The following is a 27,367-nucleotide window of genomic DNA, read 5'->3' as shown; positions in this document are numbered from 1 at the left end:
AAAATAAGCAGAACTTTTATATGTCACTGGTATTTGCTTCTTTGCCTGAAGGTATTGTTTAGGCTGCTGTCAGGGTTTGTGCGTTTGCTACGTTATGTCACTGGAACTGAACAACTCAGGCACCTGATATTGGCCCTGTTTGGTTTGGGGTTAGAATTCTAGGAATCCTCCAATTCTAGGCTGTTCTAGGATTTCTAGACTAGGGACTTGTATGGTTTGTTCTAGAGGCTAGAACAAGGCTTTGAATTTTGCAACATGTACCCAATTTTTGTGTACCAAAAAGGTTTTCTCACACCTGTACAACAACTAACACTCACAAATTACAGCAATTACTTATTACAACATTATCACATGCACCATCAGTAACAACAGTAACAGCTCATCACAACATTGTTCACACAGGTTCTTATTGCGGTAATAAAAAGAATAGCACAAATATAACAACCGTGCAATTACACAGCTCTAGAAGGTGAAGACAAACGGCACCCTCTAGCTATTTCATCACGAATTTCATTCATGTCGACATCCGTGCCGCGTCATTACCTGTCTCCTCGGCATCATCCTAATCTGCCTCATCCACTGCCCATTCCTCCTCTTCCTCATCCATATGGTAGTGTAAATCATCACTATCATTCTCCAAATGAAGTTATACAGTCCACAGCAAGCCAATATGATTTTTGTCAGTTTGCGCTCAGAATAATGGGGGAGTCCCAACAAAATGCGCCACTTTATCTTTAACATACCAAATGACTGCTCTATCACCGACCTAAGGGACAAATGTGCTCTGTTAAAAAATTGTTTTGTACCTCTAGGCCGAGGCCCGACTTTCCATAGGGTTTGATGCCAGAAATCCGGGACAGTTTGGGCACCCCGCGTCCACAAGGTAAAACTTGCCTGCAACAACGGTGCATCACGTATATAACAAGGCAACAAACATTGCATAATTCACAATATCAATATCAAAGTGCTACGTACCTGCAGGAGGATGTGGAAAGTGCTCCCCGTACCTCTCCATGGCCTCTCTTAGAACAGCCCAATCATGTGCCGATCCAGGAATCCCAGCAGCAACAAATGTGAACCTCCTGTCAAAGTCACATATGGCCAGCACATTCTGAGTCTTGTCGCTCTTCCTATTGAAATAAGGCCCCTGCTTCTCCCCACGCACAATGACTTTGATCTGTGTTCCATCTATGGGCTCCAATTACACTGTTGAACAATGGAGAAAACTTGTTAGCTAACTTTGGATGCAGTGAACTGTAAGAAGGATCCTTTGGTCTTATGATGTCTTTGGCTAGGTTACACACACAATCTAACACATGACTGAATTTTCGGCTTATTGTCTCCATTGATCCGGTAAACTTATCCTCAACTTGCCTCACAGATTCAGGGGGCCCAACCATCCACAGGAATATGCCTAAAGCCTCTCTAGATGACATCCTACTTGTTGACTTCAACCCATATGATTGCACCAAAAGATCATGAAGCATCTCAAACACATGAGGATTCATTCTAAACATGTTATAGCAACTTCTTTCATTGCACACTCAATTCCAGATTCCTTGGCTATACTATATGGATTCTTGTTGAGATAAGTGTTGTAGTACAAACCTAGTAGAATAGCCTTCTTCAGCAGTTGCCTCTTCCTCCTCCGTAGCGCAAGTGCGGCCTTGACAGCCGGAATTACTTCGTGGTCCCTGCCAAACAAATCAGCAAGTGCTACCTCCACTGCATCTGAACCACCTGAATCTGCTGTGTCACCCTGAACCACACAACTTGGTTCCCCTGCACCTGTTTGTAAGTGAGCCGCAGCTTGTGCAGCTGCAGCCGATCCACCAACTCCGAGGAAATCCGCATTGTCAGCTGTACTTGAAGCCTGCAATATTGACAACAAAGATATTAGTCATATGGCAACGTAACAAAGCTCATTGCTACATCAGCAAACAAAATAACGTAACAACAATATCGAATAATGCAACCGATAGTGTCCATGTACTTTTAGCATATCAAACAACATAACAACAATATCAAATAAGTCACATGAATATTACAAGATTCAGGTACATGAAACAGGTACATGGCAAAGTGTTCAACAAAAGTTCACAACATAAATAAGCTGCGCTGCCGCACGTGGCAGCTAAATGGACTAGGTAAGGATGCAACAGTTGTCACTGAAGCATTTTTGGATCTGCATAGGCGTGAAGGATCCACTGTAGGCGCTCCTCGTCAGTGTTGAAGTAGAGGAATACAATCCTCCAGTACTTTGTCACGAAACAGTTTGGTCAAGAAGAAAAATTTGGGGCTGCTTTTAGATATGCCGCTGCCAACTGCCAAATCCAAGCATCTCTTGATTTCGTCCTTGGTCGCCTGGTCCTCATCCTTCTTGAGCTGAAGAGCTTTGTCCACAATCTGTTGAGGCACTGCATCTGCGGTGTCCAAATCAACAATTAGCTTCTGGATAAGTGATGTCACTTTCATTTTCTCCTTCCTTGTGGAACCTGTATTTCCACCTATTGACTTCTTGGATGGACTGTCCGCGGTAGACTGGGTTGCCTTGCCTTGTCTTGCCTTCTTGGAGGGACATGTAGCAGTTGATTCGGTTGCCCCACTGCTTGTCCGCTTCCTACCTCCTAAAGTATTATTAGGAGTGATTGGATCACCCTCCGAGGGTACGGACGAGTCCGTTGCGAACATTTTGCTCCAATCAATGAGACAATCTTTGAACATGTCAAACAGGTTGTCCTTCCATGGTGGTATGCCCCGCTTCAATCTGGGAAACTGTTCAGGAAAGAACTGTGCACTAAGCAAGCGCAGCAATGTGAGTAATCATAGTAGGTTTAAGTGGGAAATGATACAAACAGTTCATGGGTGGCAGCAACAAACTTTGGTGTACCTTCTGGACTCTGGACCACACATGACTACATGAGTGGACGCGTTGTACTGCTCAATAGCGCTGACAGCCCCTGTATGGTTATCCAGGTACTGACAAGCGTTGTGGAAATGTTTGAGTTGATGGGCGTGGTTCTGAAACTGCCTGGCTGAATGCTTCAACCTAGTCTTTTTTGGTACTCCTTATTAATTGTTCAGTATCCTCAATGTTAGCCTAAATGTTATATGGTGAACAGTCGGGCACCAACTGTGTAGCAAATAGTCAGAATACACGACGGTTTAAACGGCCTTATAAACGGTCAAAACGGGTATATACGGCTTTACACGGCAAATCAGCCTACACAGTTACCCATCGAGTAGCGTTTGCACGCCGTGGAAACGGTGTAAACGGCCTTGTAGGCAAACAGTGGGTATCCTTCTTTGTTCATTTTACCTTTGGGACAATTGCCTAGGATTGTTTGCTCTATGCATAAGTCGCGGAATATTGAAGTGTGGGCATCGTTCCAATTTGCATCCGATCTAGGGATTGCTCTCTATGAAGGAACACAAATGGAACGACCTCGTCAAATACGCTACTTAACAGATTGTCTCGGTTATCTACATGGAACTACTGAAATCTATGCCTAAAACAGTATGATTGCACATATCCAAACCAACAATGTCCATGATTGCACATACAGCCGACTCAGAATGCCATGTCGGAATGAACAAAGGGCATAAAACATGAGCGTAGGGGGGGCCTCACCGAGGATTCATTGTCGGTGTCGTCGTCGCTACCATCCTCGTTGTCGGTGGTGCCGTCGTCGTCGGCATTCCCGAAGCTGGATGAGTCGGCAATGTTGAGGGCCTTGCGCGCACGGCTCTGTGTCCGAGAGGAAGCCGCATCGGGTGAAGAGGGCACACGGCCGGCGCGGCTTGCACGGTCACGCCGAACGCGGCCACCGCCGCTGTGAGCTGCGTCGGACGCAGACGCGTTCAGATCGAAGCCGCCGTACAGAGGCTCCGGATGAAGATGGACTCCCATTGCAGGGGACCACAGATCCTGGCCCGCGAATGGAGTGAGGTGAGGATGCAAGCCGGTGTAGGGCGGCGGCTGCAGATGGGTGGTGCCGAAGGACGGCGCCTGCGGCATGTTCCAAAGGAAGGGCGCCGTATGCGGGTGGTTGGTGGCGAAGCCCGCCGGCCATGGCGGGGGGTTGCCGAAGGTCGGCCCCGCCGGCGGGTGGCCGTCGCACGGGGGCACCGGAGGAGGGTGGAATCCGGCCGCGGGGGAGTGGCCGCCGAACGGCGGCGCCGGAGGGTGCCCGCCGGCGGGGGGCACTGGAGGAACCTGGTAGCCTTGTGTCGGGGACCGGGCACCCTATTCGAGGTACTAACATCGTTTTAAAAACACAAACACTCAACTGGGTCCACGAAGACCCACGGCCTGCTTCTCATCCGGAAGAAAGGAAAGGAGAGGCCCATTCGCATCCCCCTCGAACCCGCGAAAACGATCTCCGCCTCGCTCGAGGGCTCCCATCGGGACCCTTGACCGCGCAACACACCTCCACGTCGCTCGAGGGTAGCGGATCTACCCTCGAGCGGGTGACTCATCTCCGCCTCGCTCGAGGCCGTCTCTCGGCACAAGGGACAAACGGCCCCGCCACCCAACCGACCGTCGTACGAAGGCATTAAAAGCCAGCCACTCCGCCACGGCTCAAAGGACGGGCGGCGTCAGACTGCCACTCCCACGGTGGATGTGACTTCGGTCACCGCTCCACCGCCCCAGTTGCTATAGCAACACTGTGGGACCAGTGATACGGGACAAGACAGGCCCGGCACTGCTCCCGTACCATTCTGCCGACACCGACCATCCGGACTCACCTCCCCGCTGGGGAAGGGGTCCGGCGATGTCACGTGTCCTTCCGAGAGGGGCACTCAGCACGCACGGGCGGGGCCCCGGACCTCCCCCCTTGTGGAGTCCGGGACCTCCGCGCGTCCCCCGGACCTCCTAGTGTGCACGCCGCACTCCGACCAGGGGGTCCAGGGCCGCCGCGCGCCCCGCTACCACTGTCGCTGGTGCATGCAGGACCCTAATCCGTAGGGCCCACCGAATGCCACCACGCCGTATATAGGAGACCATACATCAGCGACGACCACGCCGCCTACAGGGACACTGCAGGACGACCGGCGTGATCCTCGCAGAACCAAGGACGAAATCCAGGACGACAGCGCCGCGCGCCGCCTTCCCACAGTGTACTTCCTACAGTATCCAACCACTGTACCCCGCGATTCAGGGGAAAACGACGACTTCTATGCCCCCACTCATGTACCCCGCCCCTCCTTGTGACTATAAAAGGAGGGGGGCGGGCTTCCTTTAGCCGGGGCTGCTGGCTGGTTAGTCTCTCTCTCTGGCTTCTCTTTTCCAAGAGGACGTTCAGGGACTACTGAGCACTCATCTGAGCCGACTCCACTTCTAGCAGAGACTTGGGGGTTTCCCTCCCTCTATCGCCTTGCTTGTATCCCCTGCTACAAGCACTCCGGGTCAAGATAATACAGTGCCCTCGCACATCCCCTTTGCTGGACGTATGGCCCCGCGGCCGGAACCAGGATAAACCGCGCGTTACTGTGTTGCCTCTTGCATCATCATCTGGGACGAGGAAGCATGCCGCATTTACTAGTTGGGATCCGGGCCCCTTGGGTCGGGACACCGACAGCTGGCGCGCCAGGTAGGGGCGCGGCGTGACATTTTTCTCTCTTTTTCCCATTTGATCTCCAGGGATGGCGGGCAGATCCAACCCATACCCCATGGGCGTTTCGGATCCGTTTCCAGCGGGACGCGTGATCTCGTTTGGGAGTCTCGAGTTCAGAGCAACCGGCAACGGTTACCTCATGCAGCTCCTCTCGCCCGGACGCAACCCCGTCACCCCGACTTCACCAGCCCGGCGCAACAGGCGCTCGGGCCAACGTTCGCGACAGGCGCGGGCGGTGCGGCGTCGCGCGGCACGCCACAACTCCCCCACTTGGGTCGGGGCTGGCATGTCGCTGCTCAGCATCACGACTAGCGGGGCCACCGCCTCGTCATCACATGCCTCGGCGTCATCTGCGCCGACATCGTCACCTGCTGCAGCATTAGTGCCTCCCAGGGGGGGCTCGACTTCGGCATCGCCCTTCCCCTTTGGGATGCGCAACGCTGCCATCCACACCTCATCAACCAGCGCTAACTTCATCGAGCATGAGGATCTGCCGGGTCATCATCTTCTGTCGATCCGCAGCCTCATCGCGTCGTCTCCTGACGAATCCTACCCCGAGACGGCGAGCTCGATCGCCGACGACGTCGACTTCTTCATGAACAACTTTACGGCCGAGAAGGCCGAGGACTACTCCGGGGTCCGCGACCCCGACGCTCTCCGCACGTTCCAGCTGGCGACGGCTTATTGCCTCACCTGCTCCGAAGACTCCAGCGAGGGGGATCTCGATCCTTCCCGAGAGTGCTTCATGGCGGACCTCGCGGACGAGCAAAACGACAACGCCCCGAGCAACCACGAGGACGGCGGGGCGGACGCGCAGGCAAACCCACCGGTGGTGCCGCTTGCAGCCCCTTCTTCGTCAAGCTCGGCGGCGCGACAAGCTCAGCTAGCACAACTCAATGAGCTTCAAGCCAAGCTCGACGAGCAGCGTCAACAAACCCAGGAGCTGCGCGCCGCACTCGAGCAGCAGCGTACCGCGCGTGGTGCACACGCCCAGGCGGCGGGACGTGTTGCACGGGAGCGCATCCTAGCCGACCACAACGTCGACAAATCTCCGGAGCTGAAGACGGCGGGCGAGAAGCTCGTCGCTGCGGCTTACCTACTCCAAGCTATGCCCGAGCCATCGACACCTTCGGGCCGCAACCTGCGCCGCGAGGCACAGGAGCTCATCGAGCAAGATGCCGTGCAGCAGGCCGAGAGTTCTGCGTCTCGTATGCGCTCGAAAGCCCTGGAGCAGCGTGATGGGACCGCGCATCAGGACCGCGAGGTTTCTGTGCACACACCCCCAGTGGGGAAGGGCAAGGCAGCCGTAGCGCCCGGTGCGAAGGCGCCTTCGGTGCACGAGCGCATCGGGAGAGTTCCCGTAAGGGAGCGAATCCGTGACACTCGCGGGCACGCTGGCGACGGCGACACCCTCAACGTCATCGACGGCAGGAGGTACACCCCTCGACGGGGTGGACACTTCGACCCTGAGCACGACAGGGGTGAGTCACCGGAGCCTCCGGGCACCCGGGTGTTCAGCTGGGAGATTCGAACTGCATCTTTTCCACCGCGCTTTCGACAACCCAACACCCTCGTCAAATACTCGGGCGAGACTGATCCTGCAGTCTGGCTCAATGACTACCGCCTAGCGTGCCAGCTAGGTGGCGTGACGGAGGACGCGGTCATCATCCGCAACCTTCCTCTTCATCTTGCTGACGCCACACGAACGTGGCTCGAGCACCTGCCTGCGGATCAGATCCACAACTGGGCCGACTTGGTCCACATCTTCGTGGGCAATTTCCAGGGCACGTACGTGCGCCCTGGGAACTCCTGGGATCTCAAAGGGTGTTGCCAGAAGCCCCGCGAGTCCCTGCATGACTACGTGCGACGCTTCTCCAAGCAGTGCACCGAGCTCCCTAGCGTCACCCACGTTGAGGTCATCAACGCTTTCCTCGAGGGTACGACCTGCAGGAACCTGGTGCACGAGCTCGCGAGAAGCCGACCCGTCAACACCAATGAGCTGTTCGACACTGCCACCAACTACGCCGCCGGCGAGGAGGCCGTTGGTGCCATCTTCGACGACAAATCGAGCAAGCGCAAGGACGATGCGCCCGCGGAGGGCAGCAATGCCAAGCCCAACGCCCCCGCCAAGAAACAGAAGCGGGGGAGGAAGGGAAAGAAGCCGGTCCCACCAAACTAGCGTGGGTCGGGGCAGGCAGAGGACTCCGAGGAGGCCTTCGCCGCCGCCCCAGACCGCAAAGGACCTCGAGGCCCCCCTCGAGACGGTGGTGGCCAATTCGACGACATGCTCAAGAAGTCGTGCCCTTACCACAAGGGCCCGGTCAATCATACCCTCGAGCAGTGCGAAATGCTCAAGAAATACTACAACCGCGTCGCGCATCGCGACGAGGACAAGAAGAAGGATGCTGGCGACAAAAGTGGAGATGACGAGTTCCCCCCAGTGGAGAACGCCTTCTTCATCTTTGGAGGAGCAACGACGAATATGACTTCTCGGCAGCGCAAGCGTGAGCGCCGCGAAGTCTTTTCCGTCACCAAAGTCACGCCATCCTACCTCGACTGGTCGAAGGATACCATGACCTTTGGCCGCGAGGACCACCCCGACTACGTCCCGCATCCGGGACGGTATCCACTCGTTGTCGACCCCATCATCTGCAACACTCGCTTCTCCAAGGTGCTCATGGACGGAGGCAGCAGCCTCAACATCATGTACGCCCCTACCTTGGAGCTCATGGGGATCGGACTGGACAAGCTTCGCCCCAGCAAGTCGCCATTCCACGGCGTCACGCCGGGGAAGCGAGTCCAACCCCTCGGCCAGATCGATCTGCCTGTGTGCTTCGGCACAGCAGCCAACTTCCGCAAGGAGGTACTCACTTTCGAGGTGGTGGGGTTTCGAGGATCCTACCATGCCATCCTGGGTCGTCCTTGTTACGCCAAGTTCATGGCCATCCCCAACTACACCTACCTCAAGCTCAAGATGCCGGGTCCAAAGGGCGTGACAACCATCGGCTCTTCGTTCGAGCATGCCTACGAGTGCGGTTGAGTGCGTTGAGCACGCGGAGGCTCAAGCGGAGGACGAGGCCATTGCAGCCACCCTCGACAAAATGGCAAGCGAGGCCTTGGACTCCACGCACCGACACGTCGGGAGCTTCGAACCCGCCGAGGGTATCAAGAAGGTGCCACTCGATCCGAACCACTCCGACGACAAGGCGTTGCAGATCAGCGCCAACCTCGATGGCAAATAGGAAGTGGTGCTCGTCGATTTCCTCCGCGCCAATGCAGACATTTTTGCGTGGAGCCCCTCGGACATGCCTGGCATACCGAGGGAGGTCGCCGAGCACTCCCTTGATGTCCGACCCAACTCCAAGCCGGTGAAGCAGCGCCTGCGACGCTTCGACGAGCTCAAGCGCCGGGCGATCGGCGAGGAGTTGCAGAAACTTCTGGCGGCCGGATTCATCAAAGAGGTATTCCATCCCGAGTGGCTAGCTAATCCAGTATTAGTGAAGAAAAAGAGTGGAAACTGGAGGATGTGTGTAGATTACACCAGTTTAAATAAGACATGTCCGAATGTTCCCATTCCTTTGCCACGAATTGATCAGATTGTAGATACTACTGCGGGATGTGAACTTCTATCCTTTCTTGATGCCTATTCAGGTTACCACAAAATCAAGATGAAAGAGTCCGACCAGCTCGTGACTTCTTTTATCACACCCTTCGGCATGTACTGCTACGTTACGATGCCCTTTGGCCTCAGAAACGCCGGAGCCACATACCAGCGGTGTATGCTCCACGTTTTCGGAGACCATCTCGGGCGGAGCGTAGAGGCATATGTCGATGATATCGTTGTAAAATCCAGGAAGGCGGACGACCTGGTTGCCAATCTCAAAATCGCGTTCGATTGCCTACGGGCCAAAGGGGTGAAACTCAACCCCGAAAAGTGCGTGTTCGGGGTGCCTCGAGGCATGCTCTTGGGCTTCATTGTCTCCCAGCGGGGCATCGAACCCAACCCTGACAAAGTCTCGGCCATCACTCGGATGGGACCGATCCGAGACTTAAAGGGGGTACAGAGGGTCATGGGATGCCTAGCATCCCTTAGCCGTTTCATCTCGCGTCTCGGCGAGAAAGGCTTACCCCTGTATCGACTCTTGAGGAAAACCGAGCGCTTCACGTGGACCCCCGAAGCCCAAGAAGCCCTCGAAAGGCTGAAGGCGTCGCTCACTCGTGCCCCCATTCTCACACCACCTACGGACGGCGAGCCCCTCTATCTGTACGTAGCTGCGACGACCCAAGTGGTCAGTGTGGTGATCGTGGTCGAAAGACAAGAGGAGGGTCATACTCTGCCCGTCCAACGACCGGTATATTACATCAGCGAGGTGTTGTCTGAAACTAAGACACGCTATCCACAGATTCAAAAGCTACTCTACGCAGTGGTTTTGGCTCGGCGCAAGCTGCGCCACTACTTCAAGGCTCACCCCGTCACCGTGGTCTCGTCTTTCCCCTTGGGAGAGATAGCCCGCAACCGGGAAGCCGAGGGTAGAATTGCCAAATGGTCTGTGGAGTTTATGGGAGAAACACTCACCTACGCCCCCCGCAAGGCGATCAAGTCCCAAATCTTGGCTGACTTCGTGGCTGAGTGGACGGACACTCAGCTACCCCCACCACAAATCCAGGGCGAATGCTGGACTATGTACTTCGACGGATCGGTGATGAAAACCGGCGCCGGTGCCGGCCTCCTCTTCATCTCACCCCTCGGAGAACACATGCGGTACGTGATACGCTTGCATTTCCACGCTTCCAACAACATGGCGGAGTACGAGGCCCTTCTCAGTAGCCTCCGCATCGCCATCGAGCTTGGCGTCAAACGCCTCGACGCGTGCGGCGACTCTCAACTCGTCGTCAATCAAGTCATGAAGGAGTCTAGCTATCATGACCCGAAGATAGAGGCGTACTGCAGCGCAGTGCGCCGCCTCGAAGACAAATTCGATAGCCTTGAGCTCAATCACGTCCCGCGCAAGTACAACGAGGACGCCGACGAATTAGCCAAGATCGCGTCGGGGCGGACCACCGTCCCCCCGAACATCTTCGCTCGCGACATCACCAAGCCCTCCGCCGAATTCAAAGATCCAGCGGAGCCGGGCCCCTCGTCCACCGGGTCCCCCGGAGGGAACCCCCCGGCGGACGGGGTCGAGCCCATGGACATTGACTTCGGGACCACCTCCGCTGACGAGGCCGAAGCAATGGAAGTCGACGAGGCCCCCACTTCGCGAGACTGGCGCGTCCAGTACATTGACTGGATGACTCGAGGGGTCCTAACCTCGAACCGCGCTCAGGCGCGGCACCTCGCTAGGCGGGCCAAGTCCTTCGTTCTAATCGACGATGTGCTATACAAGCGCAGTCCCTCGGGCGTCATGCAGTGATGCATCCCCGTCCCCGAGGGCAAGGAGCTGATCCGCGACATCCACGCCGGCATATGCGGCCATCACGCTACGTCGCGCACCCTCGTGGGTAACGCGTTCCGGCAAGGCTTCTACTGGCCCACCGTGGTCGCTGACGCCACCGACGTTGTGCGAACCTGCGAGGGTTGCCAGTTCTATGCTCGAAAGACACACCTCCCGGCCCATGCTCTGCAGACCATCCCCATCACGTGGCCGTTCGCCGTGTGGGGACTAGACCTCATCGGTCCGCTGAAGAAGGCGCCTGGGGGCTTCACCCACTTGCTGGTTGCGGTCGACAAGTTTTCCAAGTGGATCGAGGCTCGACCCATCGGCAAGATCAAATCCGAGCAAGCAGTTCTGTTCTTCACCGACATCGTCTTCAGGTTTGGGGTCCCGAACTCGATTATCACCGACAACGGCACCCAGTTCACAGGCAAGAAGTTCTTGGCGTTCTGCGACAGTTTCCATATATGTGTGGACTGGTCGGCTGTGGCACACCCACAGACGAACGGGTAAGTGGAGCGTGCCAACGGCATGATCCTCCAGGGATTGAAGCCGAGAATCTTCAACAAGCTGAACAAGTTCGGCCGGAGGTGGCTCATAGAGCTACCCTCGGTCATTTGGAGCCTGAGGACGACCCCAAGCAGAGCCACGGGTTTTTCCCCGTTCTTCCTCGTCCACGGCACCGAGGCCATTCTCACCACTGACTTGGAATACGGATCACCAAGGCTCAAGGCATACCAAGAGCAACAAAACCAGCGAGCTCGCGAAGACTCGCTGGACCAAGTGGACGAGGCTCGAGACGTGGCGCTCCTCCACTCTGCGCGCTACCAGCAGTCCTTACGAAGGTATCAAGCGCAGAGGGTCCGGCACCGAGACCTCAACGAAGGGGACTTGGTGCTGAGGCTCCGACAGGACAACAGGGGCCGCCACAAGCTCTCACCTCCATGGGAAGGGCCGTACATAATCGCCGAGGTGCTCAAACCCGGCACGTACAAGCTGGCGAACGAAAACGGCGAAGTCCTCACCAACGCTTGGAACATACAACAGCTACGTCGCTTCTATCCTTAGCATTTCAAGCTATTTGTATATTGTTCGTACTCGCATTTTCAATTTCCCAAAATAATAAGGAAGTACGCTTTACTCTTATTGCTTTTTGGGAACCTTCCGGACCCTCGAGGGCTCGGGAGCGCACGAACATTGAGGTACGCTTGGCTTTACCCTCGGCAAAGCCGAGCCTCCCTCGGGGGCTACTACGGGGGGAACCCCCGAATGTCCCCAAAAAGTCGCCAATATTTTTTCGAAATATTTCCGTCTCGACCCTAAGCTTCTCGTATCCTTGGAAAAAACGGACGCGAGGCGTAAGCAACTACGGTATGGGGCTGGCCGAGTCGTGGGGCCGCCTACGCCTCCGGGATACGGCACCCCCCTCACCACCCTACGCCTACGTTGCTTATGAACGCGAACTTCCTCGCAGATGTTTATCTAAGTCTCATACGAAGAACACGGAAATAAAGTAAAGAAATATAGGCTCGAATGCACAAGGCCTTGACGGGCCACACATTCAAATTACGAAAATAAAATCTCTTATATTCATAGGATGCGATTACAAAGCGCGACTATGATAAACATTAATCTATTTACATGGGCTTCGAGGCCCAGTTTTCCTACAGGCTATCATCCCCCCCTTTCGGGCCCTCAGGGGCGTCGAATTCGGCGATGGGAGGGATGTCTGCTTCTAGCTTCTCGGCGAGGACGGTGGCGAACTCCTCCGCGGCTGCATCGGCTTCGTCCATGATGGCCGACGCGGCGTCCGCATCCGCATCATCGGGAACAACATACCCCGACGACACCCTCTGGAGATCCATCAGGTAGTGTGTCGAGGCCACGGCGAGAGCCCGCAGGACACTGAGACGGAAGGTGCTCTTGGCGTGTTCGGCAATCCGGCCGCCTAGCGCGCGCAGGCGGCTAATCACCGAACTGCCCGAGATGGCACCCTCCCCCTCGAGCTCTTGACACACGCTCATGGCGGTCTGCTCTAGCTCAGCAAACTCCATCTGCGCCGCCGTGAGCGCGGTGTGGACCGCTTCCTTCGCCGCGGTCTCGTCCGCCACCTTCTGCCTCAGCTCTGAGCAAAGGAAACCAATGTCAGTTACGAAAAGTAACAAATCAACAAAAAATCGAAGGTACTCACCCGTGATGTTCCTCTGTGCCTCCTTCCTCTGGGCTCGAGAAGCCTCTTCGAGCGAGGACAAGGAGGCTTCCTTCTCCTTAAGGGTAGCCCCCATGTTCTGGAGAGCCACCCCCTTCTCCTCGAGGGCCTCGCCCTGTTCCCGGAGGGTCCTGGTGAGTGCAACCACGGCTACCTCCCTGTGGAGGAGCTCGGCCTTCTGCTGCTCGAGCATGGTGCTGAGACGCTGCAGCTCGGCGCTTTGCGCCTCAGCCTCCCGAGCTCTATCCTCGAGCGCCGTCCAAAGGCGCTGCAGCTCGGCAGCTTGTGCCTCGGCCTCCCAGGCCTTCTCCTCCGCTGCCGCCCTCTGGACGTCCCGCTCACCAGCAACCCGCGCCAGCTCCTCCTCCAGCGCCTGCTGACGCGTTCCCAGATCCGGCATCTTCGCGTTGGCGTCAATGTTCTTGAGTACCAGCTCGGCGTTGTGCTGCCCGAGCTGGCTCAGCTGGGAGTACAGCCGGTTCATCTCGGCGCTCTTTTCGCGCGAGATTTCCCTCAGCTGCTGCAAAGGGGAGGACGTGGGTGAAGACGCGTAAAAGTTAAACCAAATCCGAGCAATTTTCGGGGGGGGAAGCATTTACCTGGCTGACCTGGTAATCCGCATTCTGGTGGAGCGTGAAGGCGCGGTCGAGGGCTTGCAAGATCTCGCGACCCACGCCCATCTGCTTGTTCCAGGCCTCCTCCTCTTCTTGCTCCTTGCGAAGGAACTCTGAGGGGACCCCGGACGGAACGATCGCCCCGAGATGGCCCCCCTCGGACGTCCCCGCCTCGTGCATGCCCGCGCTGGCTGACGCGAACTCGGCGATGTGCACGGCGGCGCTTGCCGCAGCAGCGGGGTCGATGTCCATCGAGTCCCCGTACTCCTCGCTGCTGTCCGGCAGTTCCACCACCGCCGTCACACCCCCTTGCGTTGTTGGCACGGGCACTACCGCGACAGTACCCTCGTCCCGGGCCTTCGCGGGCCCCGGGATGGGAGCTCCTTCCACCATCGGCGCCTCTTGCGCCGTCTCCTCCTCTGCGACGCCCTCGCCTCGTCTCCTCCTCCACACGGTCGGCAGGGTGCTCCTGCACGCCCCTGTCGGTCTCTCCTCCTGTGTCCGGTCGGGCGGCGCTAGCCGCATTGCCCTGACCGGCCTCAACTTCAGTAACTGCCAGGGTGGCGCCGTCCACACCGCCCTGGCCGGTCTCCCCGGCGTCGGCAGCCGGAGCGGCTGCTTCGGCACCGCTCTGGCCGGCGTCACCCTCCTCATCCTGTGCCCGAGCTTGCTGCGCCGCCTGGGCACCCCGAGCCATGGCCTCCCGTAGCCTCGCGGCCGCCGCCTCGAGGTCCACAGCAGGCAGGGGCTACGGCGCCATGTGCGGGTGTGCTTCGTGCCCCAGTCTTGAGAGCCTTGGCCGGGGCAAGCTGCACCGCATCTTTGGGGATGGCCCCGGGGCTGGAAATCGAAGAACACGAGTTGAGGACAACAGGATCGAGAAACCCACTAAACACACAACAAAAATGAAAGCGAGGTTTGCTTACAAGGATCGAGCACTCATGCTCCGCATCCTCGTGGCGCTTCTTCGGGCCCGAGTCGCCGTACCGCCCCTCAAAGACTGCCCCGAGGGCGCCCCCCTCGTGTCGGCCTGGTGACTCGAGGCTGCCAGCACGGACAACTCCTCGCCCGCCGCAGCCTCATCGCCACGGACCATCACCTGGGGCGCAGGCGTCTCCTCACCGGCCGCCAGAGGCGACGACCCCCGCTCAGCCCCCTCGAGGGATGGGTGCGCCGAGGACTCTACTATGGCCCTCGTCACCTCCGGCGCCACCGGCTACCCCTCGTCGTCATCCCACAGGTAGAACGGCGGGGGGCTCGCGCCCGCGGCTTCCCTGTCTCTCCTCAGAGCGTGGTCCTCGGCATCCGAGGCCTCCTCCTCCTCCTCTGAGGACTCGGGCGTGGCGGGCCGTGCTTTCCCCTCCGCACAAGCAAGCTTGCACTCCTTGTCGTGCTTCGCCTTTCTCTTCCTCTTCCTCTCGGCCTTTGCCTCCGTCGCGTCCTTCCGCCTTTTCATCTTCTCTGCGTGGAGATGATTGATCAGGCGTTGTTCCGGGACCGGGGGCTTCGAGGTGCCGCACCTTAACCCCTGCAAAGCACGCCCGAGATAGGGTCAGGAAAAGGGGACCACACAACACACAGCGGATTCGAAATCAAAACTTACCAGAGAAATGTACCCCGGCTCGGGGCGCATCTTGATCCTTCATAGGTCCTCGGGATTTTGAGGGAACTCCGCCACCGCGTACTTCGCCCTACGGGCGGCGGTGGTGTGGGAAAGCAGCTTTTTCGACGTCCTCGAGCCCTCCACCTTGCTCCCGGGGGTGAGCTCGAAAATCGGCAGGGCCCTTTCCACGAGAGGGATAACCCTCTGCCGGTGGAAGTTCGCGATGACGGCCGCTGCCGTCAGCCCCTTCTTCGCCAGACGCACCAGCGCGTCGGTGAGTCCCTCAAGCCTGGCTTATTGCGACGGGAGCGACACCCCCCAGCCCCACTTCGGCGGTCGCTCCCGAAGAACTCTGTTAGTGAACGCCGGGAGGGTGCCCTTGTAGTTCCGAAGGTAGAACCACCCTCGACTCCACCCAGCATTGTTCGTCGTCATCTTGCTCGAGATGTAAAAATTTCTCCGGGTGGGGCGGGCTTGGAGCGTCAGGCCACCGGCGTGCGCGAACCGCCTCGGTTGGCCCCGCGCGTTCTAGACGAAGAGTTCGCCGTGGAACAGATGGACCCAGAGGTCCCAGTGGGCTTCGATGCCGAGGTACCCCTCGCAGACGGCGATGAAGACCGCCGCCTGTGAGATGGAGTTGGGGCTGAAGTTGTGCAGCTCCACTCCATAGTACTCGCACAAAGCCCTCATGAACCTGCTGACGGGGACGCCGAAGCCTCGCTCGTGAAGGCGCACGAAGCTCGCGACATAGCCTTGCGGGGGGCTTCGGCTCGGTCTCGTCCGGATGTGGGGAAATCAACGCCGGCGCCCCCGAGTCGGTGATCCGCGGCAGCAGCCGGTCGGCGACCAACTGCTGCAGGACCGCCACGGTGGCGGAGGACTTCCCCCACGGCAAAGGCTCCTGGATGTCCGACATATCTTCGATTCGAGGGGGGATGCGGGAATGAAGGCTCCGAAACGGCTAAGGTTCTCTCTCACTCTCTCTCTTTCTCCTTCTTCCTCCTCCTTCTCGCTCTTGGCTATGGGTTCAGGAAGCAACGGGGGCGGAGAAGGCAAAACAGGATGGAGGCAAATGGCCAGGTGAACCCAAAACATCCCCTTTCTCTTCATCTTTATTCACCATGACGGGCGCATCCGCAGCCGCGGCCCAAATCTACCGCATTGAATGCGGTAGATTTTGCTATCGCTGATGGATGGACCCCACGACCGTGGAGTCTCCCACGCGCACATGCAGCAATAAATGTGGCACGGTAACCGGTGGGCGCGGCGCGACTGTTGCGCTATCCCATCCGTCAGCCGCCGCCCACGCCGCTTCGTCTGCCCGAGGCTGTCGCCTGAAAAGGCGCGCCCACACCGCACCACACAAATCGGGCCACGTCGCCCCCCACCAGCGGAAGACCCGCGCGCGTGGCTCGCGACTCTGCGACGTTTTCAGATCACGACGAAATATTCCTTCAAGGGGTCTCTTTACCCTCGAAGGAACCACATTTCGAGGCCTTACTGATTAGGGGTTCGAAGCCTGGCCCTTCAGGGGGTTCGACAGGCGCCCCAGATCACCAGAGTCAGGGACTGCAGGGATGTGCTGTACAAGCTACCCTCGAATGCGAAGTTCGAGACATCCTACACAGTGTTCAAGGCCAGTCGAGGGTGCCTAGAAGGGGGATCCCATCGAGGGAGAGCATCGAGCCCTCGGACCCTATCGAATGGGTCCGAGCCCCGCCTAGCGAACCTTCGCAAGTGCTCTATGTGACATGTCTATGGACCAAGAGCCGACCCTTATCGAACAGGGCACGGACGTCCGCTTGAACAACCCGCTAATAGCTCACTGAAGCAGCCATAGCTCGCGGCCCGGGCATGGGTAGCATGGTGCACTTCACCCCCTCCTCCCTGCGGAAGGGCGACGAGGGTCGTAATCAAAGTCGAGGGTTCCCCTGAACGCCTTCATACGGGCCTGGGCTCGGGGGCTCCTCGCACGCCACGGTTCAAAACCGCACCCTCGAATAAATCGACAACCGTCGAATATGAAGCTCCACGTGTATAACCGAACCCCCCCCCCCCCGCTATTAGCGTACGTTCCCCTAACGGCTAAGCTGAACGCCGGGTCACTGTTCCAGCACTGAGAGTGCCGAGGCCGGCTGAAAAAGTGCTGATGTCGGCTAAAAAAGACGCTGGATGGCCATCTTAGTAAAGCTACCCAGTGGGACAACGTTTGTAGCCCTTGGACGAGCGCAAACGCTCCTCCAAGGCCTCGGGGGCTACACCCGCGGGTGCGCTGATGCACCCCCGCAGAGGAGACTTCACACATATTCGAGGGTCGTAACTCTTTGTACACCCCTATACCCTCGATAATCCTCCCCGTAGAGGGGAAAGGGGACCTTATTGCTCAAATGCAAATAAAATGATTACAAAAGGTTACCGGCGCGAAGCCGTCGAAAGATACAAATACGTTGCCACCTACGTGGCAATTTTCCCTGTCTTGGGGAGGAGCGAGCAACGAAGAAAGGCACCAGGCCCCTAGCTGACGCAACAGCGAGGCTGCTAGGGATGCGAGAAGCAGCCCCCAGACCTCACGGGTCCTGCGGGACGCTCTCCTCGCAAGCCTTCTTCTAGCGTCTCCTCCACCGAAGACCACGCGGGGGGTCGAGCTGGCGGACAGCGCCCTCCGCACCATCTCCCCGAGAGCAACCTTGTCGCCGGGGGGGACGATGCGAAAAACAGCCGCCAGACCTGGCGCCAGCGCCACGGTCAGGCGTCTCCATCCCCCTTCAGGCTAGGGGACATCACAGGAGCAGGACCCCATGGGCCCAATGCTCTTCTGCTGATCCCACTGAAGCTGAGGGATGGTCCACACGCCCACTCCGGTCTTCCCCCACCGCCCGCAAGCTTTCTTCTAGTGCCAAAAGCCTAAAAAAGCCAGGCCGCCCCATCCGGGGGCCGGTCACAAAAGGGCAGAGTAAACATTACAAAATTAGGGCAATACTGGAAGAAAGAGCTGAGAGGTTGGAGAAGAAAGGGAACCCCATGACCCCTATTTATAGCTACGCTGGGCACAAAGCTTCAAGCTTATCAAATAGCGGAGGCTTGTTTCGCCCGTGACGAAGCGGCGCTCCACGAGCAAAGGATGTCCTCGGTCCCCGCGCCGAGACACGACCGAACGAAATAAAGCGGAGCTGAGCCCCTGGATGCTAAGCGGGACAGTGTCGGCTCTGGCTGGCTGCCCTCGAACGGCGCGCCACAAGGCAAACATGAACGCCGGGCCAAGGCCCTATCTGCGTGACAGCGCGATGGGAGCACCAGCTGCCGAGCAGCGGGCGCCACCGTCACCCTGGCCCCCCTCAGCGCGCGGACACGTCTTGTCCTTCAAACAAATAAAGAGGTGCGCGCCTCGAAGTATTCCCTCCCACGGGCGTACTACCCCGACCGGCGTGTTGTCACATCCGCCGGGCTGGCGCTCAGGCGCGTCTGGCGGGTGCGCAACATTGACTGATCACGTCAAAGGGGAAATCGCCGAATCACCCTTTGGTCGAATCCATTGACTCGGCCAAAGCCTCGGGGGCTACTGTCGGGTACCACGATTAGGGGCACCCTAATCGGGGTACTAAGATCGCTTTAAAAACACAAACACCTGTTAAGGCAACTGGGTCCACGAAGGCCCACGGCCTGCTTCCCATCCGAAAGAAAAGAAAGGACTCAAAGAAGCCCAGCATGCGGCCCATTCGCATCCCCCTCGAACACGCGAAAACGATCTCTGCCTCGCTCGAGGGTAGCGGACCTACCCTCGAGCGGCTGACTCATTTTCCGCCTCGCTCGAGGGCTCCCCTCGGGACCCTCGACCGCGCAACACACCACCACCTCGCTCGAGGGTAGCGGATCTACCCTCGAGCGGGTGACTCATCTCCGCCTCGCTCGAGGCCGTCTCTCGGCACAAGGGACAAACGACCCTGCCGCCCAACCGACCGTCGTACGAAGGCATTAAAGGCCAGCCACTCCGCCACGGCTCAAAGGACGGGCGGCGTCAGACTGCCACTCCCACAGTGGATGTGACCGGGGTCCCATCCGCTGACTTCGGTCACCGCTCCGCCGCCCCAGTTGCTATAGCAACACTGTGGGACCAGTGATACGGGACAAGACAGGCTCGGCACTGCTCCCGTACCATTCTGCCAACACCGACCATCCGGACTCACCTCCCCGCTGGGGAAGGGGTCCGGCGATGTCACGTGTCCTTCCGAGAGGGGCACTCAGCACGCACGGGCGGGGCCCCGGACCTCCCCCCTTGTGGAGTCCGGGACCTCCGCGCGTCCCCCGGACCTCCTAGTGTGCACGCTCGCACTCCGACTAGGGGGTCCAGGGCCGCCGCGCGCCCCGCTACCACTGCCGCTGGTGCATGCAGGACCCTAATCCGTAGGGCCCACCGAATGCAACCACGCCGTATATAGGAGACCATACATCAGCGACGACCACGACGCCTACAGGGACACTGCAGGACGACCGGCGCGATCCTTGCAGAACCAAGGACGAAATCCAGGACGACAGCGACGCGCGCCGCCTTCCCACAGTGTACTTCCTACAGTATCCAACCACTGTACCCCGCGATTCAGGGGAAAACGACGACTTCTATGCCCCCACTCATGTACCCCGCCCCTCCTTGTGACTATAAAAGGAGGGGGCGGGCTTCCTTTAGCCGGGGCTGCTGGCTGGTTAGTCTCTCTCTCTGGCTTCTCTTTTCCAAGAGGACGTTCAGGGACTACTGAGCACTCATCTGAGCCGACTCCACTTCTAGCAGAGACTTGGGGGCTTCCCTCCCTCTCTCGCCTTACTTGTATCCCCTGCTACAAGCACTCCGGGTGCAAGATAATGCAGTGCCCTCGCACATCCCCTTTGCTGGACGTACGGCCCCGCGGCCGGAACCAGGATAAACCGCGCGTTACTGTGTTGCCTCTTGCATCATCATCTGGGATGAGGAAGCACGCCGCATTTACTAGTTGGGATCCGGGCCCCCCGGGTCGGGACACCGACACCTTGGGTGCTGTCGCCGACCATTTCCTCGCGGGGCGAAGTCAGGCCGCGAACTCGCCGGATCTGCGACCGGCCGCCGGTCGGAAGGAGGATGACTGCGGAGCTCAGCGGCGGTGGACTTAGGGTTTGGCGGCTACAGTGCATAGTTGGCGGGGAGCGGAGGCTTATGCCTGCGGCGCAGCCCAGCCGGCGGGGCGGTGGTGCATCCTGGGCGGTGGGCACGTCACCGACGTCTACTGGCGGCGGCGGTTGGTGTAGGTCGGGGTGGTGGGGGCGGAGGGACGTGGTCCAGCCGAGCGACGCGGGATTGGGGGGAGGGCGGGCTGCTTCGTTGCAGCGGGCGTGGGGAATTTGGGTTTTTTTTTTGAATAAATTGGAATTTGGGTTCACCGTGTGTTCGCGATGCCGAAAACACTGTGGGCCCCATCTGGCGGCCGTCTAGTCACGTGCTCGTTTGGATTCCTGCAACGGAGCAGGCCGTTCTAGGCGTTCTAGAGCCCGTAACAAAACTGGGCCATTGTTTTTTTTTTTTGACTGAATGGCTGTTTTGAATGGGAGGGGAGGAGTTATCATGGTCCTATTTGGTTCCCTACCACTAGCTAGCGCTCTAATTTTGACCGCTAATTACGATATCAAATTAAGTCAATTTACAAAACCAATTCCAGAACTTTTGCGCTAGGAACCTGGAGAATCTAACGAGGCCTTTCATCACATAATTAGAGGATGGTTACTGTAGTATCACTATAGCCAATCATCGATTAATTACCGTCATTAAATTCGTCGCAAAAAGTTACACACATCCGTGAAAAGGTTGTGTAAATAGACTTTATTCTGGACTTCATGAATGGAAGATTTTTTCTCGACTTGCGTGCGCTAAGGAATAGTACCTCGAACCAAACAAGACCCATATTGTCCTGTTTGGTTTGTGCTACGCTAGTCATTAGCATAACTTTTACCGCTAATTAAAGATATTAAATAAAGTTAGTTTATAAAACTAACTCCGCAACCCCTGTGCTACTTCATGAGACGAATCTAATGAGGTCTTTGACGCATGATTAGAGGATAATTACTGCAACATTACTGTAGCTAATCATAAATTAATTACTATCATTAGATTCGTTGCGTAAAGTTACACCCATCTATGAAGAGATTTTTGCAAATAGACTTCATTTAGGACTTCATACATGCAAGATTCTCTTAGAAGTTGTAGCACAAAAGACCGATTGTAGCACCTTGGCAGGCGTCGTTCATTTAAGGAATGCCAAGTCTAAACTCTGAAGAAATGTGTTTGTAATAATAAAAAAGGCGGTGTTTAGTTGGTGGAAAAGTTAGGGGTTGGCTACTGTAGCACATTTCGTTGTTATTTGGTAATTAATATTCAATCATGGATTAATTGTACTTGAAAGATTCGTCTCATTCTAATCAGTTAAACTGCATAATTATTTATTTTTTTCAAGGGGCTATTGCGTTCTTACCCTTGCTTTGGTCGCGAATTGTGATTTTACCCCCACTTTACGCAACTTTGTGATTTTACCCCTGGTTTTTTAAAACGAAGATAGACTTTACCCCTACTATGTTAACATGACGTAACAGTGTTAAATGGACGGGTAAAATACAACTATACCCTTGCATTTTTGCCCCTATTATTATGAACAGTTTGTGATTTTACCCCCATTTTGACATAAACCATATAGCTGTAAAATTTGACTCCATGGACAACATTATATCAGACACCACAATAATTTTCCCATAATTTTATCAACATAAATCAACAAGATTAAAACTGAGCAATAATTTTGACAGCATCATAACATAACTTGCATTTATAAAGTCTGGATCACATGCATAGATAAATAAGATCCATCATAGGTGCAGCAAAAGCAACATCATAGGTGCAGAAGTACAACACCAGATGGCATCCACGTGCATATGCACCAAAAGCATCAAGGGACCCAAGCATCAACTACTAGAGAGGTATTACATGCCCATTGAGAATAAATTTATGCATCTATCCCTAACAATGCAGCCAAGCTTCTGGATCTCCCTCTTCCTATTGTTCCACCTCTTCCAGCATCTCTTGTTCCTGTTTCACTTGTATTGGCTTCCCCTGCCTCTTCCTCTTCCCCTTCCCCTTCCCCTTCCCCTTCCCCTTCCGGATCTAGCATCTTCTGTTTCTGTTTCACCAGCACTTGCACTTGCACTTCCCCTTCCCCTTCCCCTTCCTGATTCAGCACCTTCTATCCCTGCTGCACTTGCACTTACACTTGTACTTCCCCTTCCTCTTCCTCTTCCTCTTCCCCTTCCCCTTTCACTCACACTTTACAAGAAAAAAAAGAGGAAAAAATGGTTCAGTCAACAAGTACAGTAACTATGTATGCCCAAATAAGTAAGTAATTGCATGACTCACGTTGATACTTGTGAAGATAATTCAGTTTGTGAAGATAAGAGCTTTCTCTTTTGACTAGCTGTGAGGCCTCCTTGACAATGCTTAGCTGTGTGGCCTAGTTCATTACATTCAGAACAAGGCCTCTTTTTCTTACTTGTGCTTGCTTCATCATAGGACTTGATTCTAGAGTTTCTAGGCCTCCCTGGTTTCCTTCTCAGTATAGGCTTATGGATTTTGTGGTCTAAGTTGACACGTGTCCATCTATCCTTGGATGTCATTGGGTTGAAAGTGCATTCATATGTCTTTTTGAGCCTATCCACAGAGAAGTACTCATGGACAAAGTCATCCATTTGTACCTGCCTACTCAGCTTAGCAATGAAAGCTAAAGCATGGGTGCAAGGCTTTCCAGTCACTTGCCAAGCCCTACAAGTACATGTATGATGCTCCAACTTAACTGCATGTCTAAATCTGTTCACAGTCACTTCAGCACATCCAGCACCACATATTAGTACCTCATGGTCCTTTATACTCTTAACTTTAGCATTTAGGGCTGCTATGATAGATGGGATGATTGTTCCTGTCACGTTACTAGCAATCTTGGCTCTCAAAACAAATTTTCCAATGATCATCTGTCTTATCTTATCATGCATATCCACAATTTGAAAATCCTTTGTTTTTGACACCCAGCTATTGAAGGACTCAGAGAGGTTATTGTTGATGTAATCTACCTTGCAATTTTCAAAGAATTTGCTTCTACTCCACAAATATGGATGATTGTCATCCAACCAAGCAAGTGCACTAGGATCCTTCTCCTCTATCTTTCCGATAAAGTAATTGAACTTGTCAATTGTGAAGCTCTTAGCGGCAGCCCACATATTCTTACCATAAAGCTCACCAATATAACCATTTTTCTTCATGTTCTTCCACAAATGCCTCATGCACTCTCTATGTTCAACTCCAGGGTACACATCATCTACAGCCCCCTCTATTCCTTTCCCCGCATCTGTACTAATGACCAAGTCTGAAGGAGTACCAATAGCCTTCTTCAAGTTATTGACAAACCAAGTCCAATTTTCCTTGGACTCAGTCTCAATCACTCCATAAGCAACTGGAAATAGCCTATTCTCACCATCCACTGCAACAGCTGCTACTAACAGACACCTAGATCTCCCTGTCAAATGTGTGGCATCCATGGCAATATAAGGACTACATCCTTGCAAAAACCCATCAATGCATTGTTTAAGAGCAACAAAGGACCTGCTGAAACACACATAGCCATTGTCATCTTCTTCAGTGTCTATCTCAACAATACTGCCAGGTACCACTCTCAAAAGCTCAGATTGATAGGTAGGTAGCAAATCATAATTGTCAGCCCACTTCCCATATATGGTGTCCATTGCTCTCATCTTGCCTCTCACAACTCTATCATATGGAATTTCAATGGAGTACTTCTTTTTAGCCTACCTTGCAACTCCTTTGGTCCCATTTCAGGGTCGTCCCGCAACAAGTCAACCACTCTTTCGGCTACCCATTTGTTGGAGGCCATCGTTTCACCGCAATTATTGAGTGAACCACATGTATGCTTTGGTCCACTCATCTTAACCTGCAAAAAAACCAGCACAATAAATTTCTGAAAATGATACAAAAATCTACTTCATACTTGCTACAAATTGAACCAAAATGTTGAATTTACCTTGCAGCCAAGGTACTTCTTGCTCGTAGATGCAAAAAACTTCCAATTACAACTTTCTTTGGCCCTCTTGCATATGGCTCTAAACATTCATCTATCCTTTTTCACAATCTGATAAGCATGATCATTCAAGATAGCATGATGGGTTACTGCAGATTTGCACTGATCCACATCTGGGAACACAATACCAACATCAATAGTTGGATCATCAACATCATATGAAAAGGGGGGAGGATCATATTCATCATCATCATCAAATACTTCACCATCAGGGTCAAATTCTGGGTCAGAGATATCAGCAGAGTCAGATGATGCAGCCAAATTACTGTCATAGCTGCTATCACTCGGTGCCACAAGAGAATCAGTGTCAGAATGCGTGCCCTCCTCATCAACTCCTACACATTCATCATCATGTGCACCTTTGCTTTTGGCTTTGGTGGCTCTTTTTTTTTGGTGGTGGATGTCACTCTCTCATTTTGGGATCTCTCATTGGTCTGTGACTCACTAGTGCCTCTCTCATTTGCATGTACTTTATTTCTAAGAGAAGGGTGACACCTACGTTTGGTTGGTGAAAATTGCACTGGTCCTACAAACTCATTTACCTGGGCATTGATTTGGACTACTCCCTTGTTAAGATTGCACTCAAACCACTCAAGCATATCCTCATATGATTTTATCTCAATAGAATCGGTCTCCAACTCACGCGAAAAAGTTATGTACTGCTTTGATCCCCACATGTAATGCCCGGCAATGAAATCAACTAATTACTGCAGACCATAGGCATGTATGTCAATAATTTGAGTTGGCAATGTTTTGCCCTGCATCCATGACTTTGGACCACCATCAGGCAAACTGAAAAACGACCGTACTCTAACAACAAGATTTATCTCTCTATGATTTGACCTACAAATCACAGTGGTGAATACACAGTTAGCTAAATCATCCTAGATGTCGAGGTTAATTCGTCCTACAAATCTACAAATCGATTTGCCCCAAAATCTAACATCAATACCACAGCCACACGAACAAGAGAAATTACCTAGGGTTTTCTCCAAGATTGGACAAATCCATCGCTCCGGCCATCGCGAGCCCCAGGCCGGGTCGCGAGCTCGGCGGGTGCGCTAGCCCCACGCCTGCGCCGGTGCTCGCCAAGCCAGCGCGCGACCCCGAGGCCACCGCGAGCCCCAGGCCACCGCGACCCCTAGGCTGGGTCGCGAGCTCCGCGGGGGCGCTAGCCGTGCAGCGCGCCCGCGCCCGCGCTCATCAGGCCTGCGCGCCCCTGGATCCGCTGAGCCGCCGCCTTCTCCGCCTCGATCCGTCGGACCTACGTCCGCTGGAGCCGCCCGAGCCGTCTCCGCCTGGATCCGCAGCCACCTGGACCTGCCTGAGCTGCCAACGCCGCCGCCTGGACCCACCATCGTCGTCGCCGCCGCCGCCGCCACCAGAGACTGGGAGAGAGGGCTTGAGATATTTGTGACTCGGGAGAGGCTCTAGTGGAGCACGTAAACAACATAAAGGGTACCAATGTCTTTCCACCTTATTTCCAAGGGGTTTTCTTTTTCTTTTAATTTTATTATTCGAGATCCCACTGACGGAGTTGAAAGAAGGGGCAGACGGACGCTTCATTGTGGTAAAACAGGGGCAAAATCACAAAGTTGCGAAAAGGGAGGGTAAAATCACAATTAGCTTGTAGAGTTGGGGTAGAAACACCAATTCCCCTTTTTTCAACTACATTTAATACTCCATGTATATGTCCAAAAATTTGATGTGACAAATACTGTAGGCACTTTTTCAGGGACTAAACGCCGCCAAAAACTGAAGAAGTGTTGTTACAGAAAAGGTTCTGTTCCTGTAAAGTTCAGAGAAGCGCCAGGACGAAGTCGCCGTTGCTGTGAACTTTTTGGCCAATTCTTGTGTGCAGGAACGCTTTTGAAGAATCGTTCACCATACATTAAGCCTGTTTGCATATTGCAAACAGCACTTTGTTTCCTTTTAAGATAAATCTCTGTACAAAGCCTCAAAGTAAAAAAGACTACCAATTGCAATGGGATGTGCTGTGCTATCGATTCAGAACAAGAACCCCCCTGCTCAGTAGACTAGAAACAGAGTAAATTAGTTGCCCGCACATGAACGGATGAACCATATCTATCAATCCAACACCACATCGGTTCAGGCAGCAACTTCTTGTGAGTTCTTCAGTTTCTTCTCTGAATTTCTTTGTCAGATATCCTTGTTCTTGAATGGAGTATGAGGATCCGATCAAAGCGGCTATTTCTCTGTACATATCACATCCATTAGCAGCTGCCACTTAAACATCGGGGACAGTACTATTTTGCATTGAGCTTTGACTGCAAACTTAGTACTAATGCAATTGTAATTTTGTGGCCAATTTTCAGCAGTAGTGTAAATGTACTAGCAGCTGAACTTGTACCATGAATAGCATGCATGAAGATGTTAAGAATTTGGTATGTTAAGGCCCCGTTCAGTTTGCGATTTTGGGGTGAAAAGTTACTGTAGCACATTTTGTTGTTATTTGACAAATAATATCCAATCATGAACTAATTAGGCTTAAAAGATTCATCTCGTGCTAATCAGTTAGACTGTGTAATTAGTTATTTTTTTATCTATATTTAATACTTCATGCATGTGTCTGAAAATTCAATGTGGTGGTTACTGTAGCAAACTTTTTGGGAACTGAACAGGGCCTAAGATCATTGTTGTCAGGTCTGAAGTATCCTCCACATTTTCAACATGAATGGCATTGAATTTTTTTCTCTTTAGAAATTTCATCATGAA

At 54.5% G+C, this 27,367-nt stretch overlaps 2 protein-coding genes across 2 annotated transcripts; both read right to left on the bottom strand.

Annotated features, from left to right (window-relative positions):
- Positions 1-298: 298 nt before the first annotated feature.
- On the bottom strand, positions 299-20,791 carry LOC120691843 (protein diaphanous homolog 1-like). The gene is made up of 5 exons (XM_039975038.1): positions 20,498-20,791; positions 3,632-4,224; positions 1,609-1,873; positions 976-1,206; positions 299-894 (listed from the first exon to the last, which is right to left on the bottom strand). The coding sequence occupies exons 1-4, from the start codon at positions 20,637-20,639 to the stop codon at positions 1,202-1,204; spliced, it is 1,005 nt and encodes a 334-aa protein (XP_039830972.1). The 5' UTR covers positions 20,640-20,791; the 3' UTR covers positions 299-894; positions 976-1,201.
- Positions 20,792-23,343: 2,552 nt separating this feature from the next.
- Positions 23,344-24,074, bottom strand: LOC120688852. Its single transcript, XM_039971212.1, has 2 exons — positions 23,394-24,074; positions 23,344-23,349 (listed from the first exon to the last, which is right to left on the bottom strand). The coding sequence occupies exons 1-2, from the start codon at positions 24,072-24,074 to the stop codon at positions 23,344-23,346; spliced, it is 687 nt and encodes a 228-aa protein (XP_039827146.1).
- Positions 24,075-27,367: the final 3,293 nt, after the last annotated feature.

Source organism: Panicum virgatum, chromosome 9N, assembly GCF_016808335.1.
Source record: "Panicum virgatum strain AP13 chromosome 9N, P.virgatum_v5, whole genome shotgun sequence".
NCBI classification, from domain to species: Eukaryota; Viridiplantae; Streptophyta; class Magnoliopsida; order Poales; family Poaceae; genus Panicum; species Panicum virgatum.
Note: the sequence above shows the minus strand (reverse complement) of the source record. Positions and strands in the feature narration are given on the sequence as shown.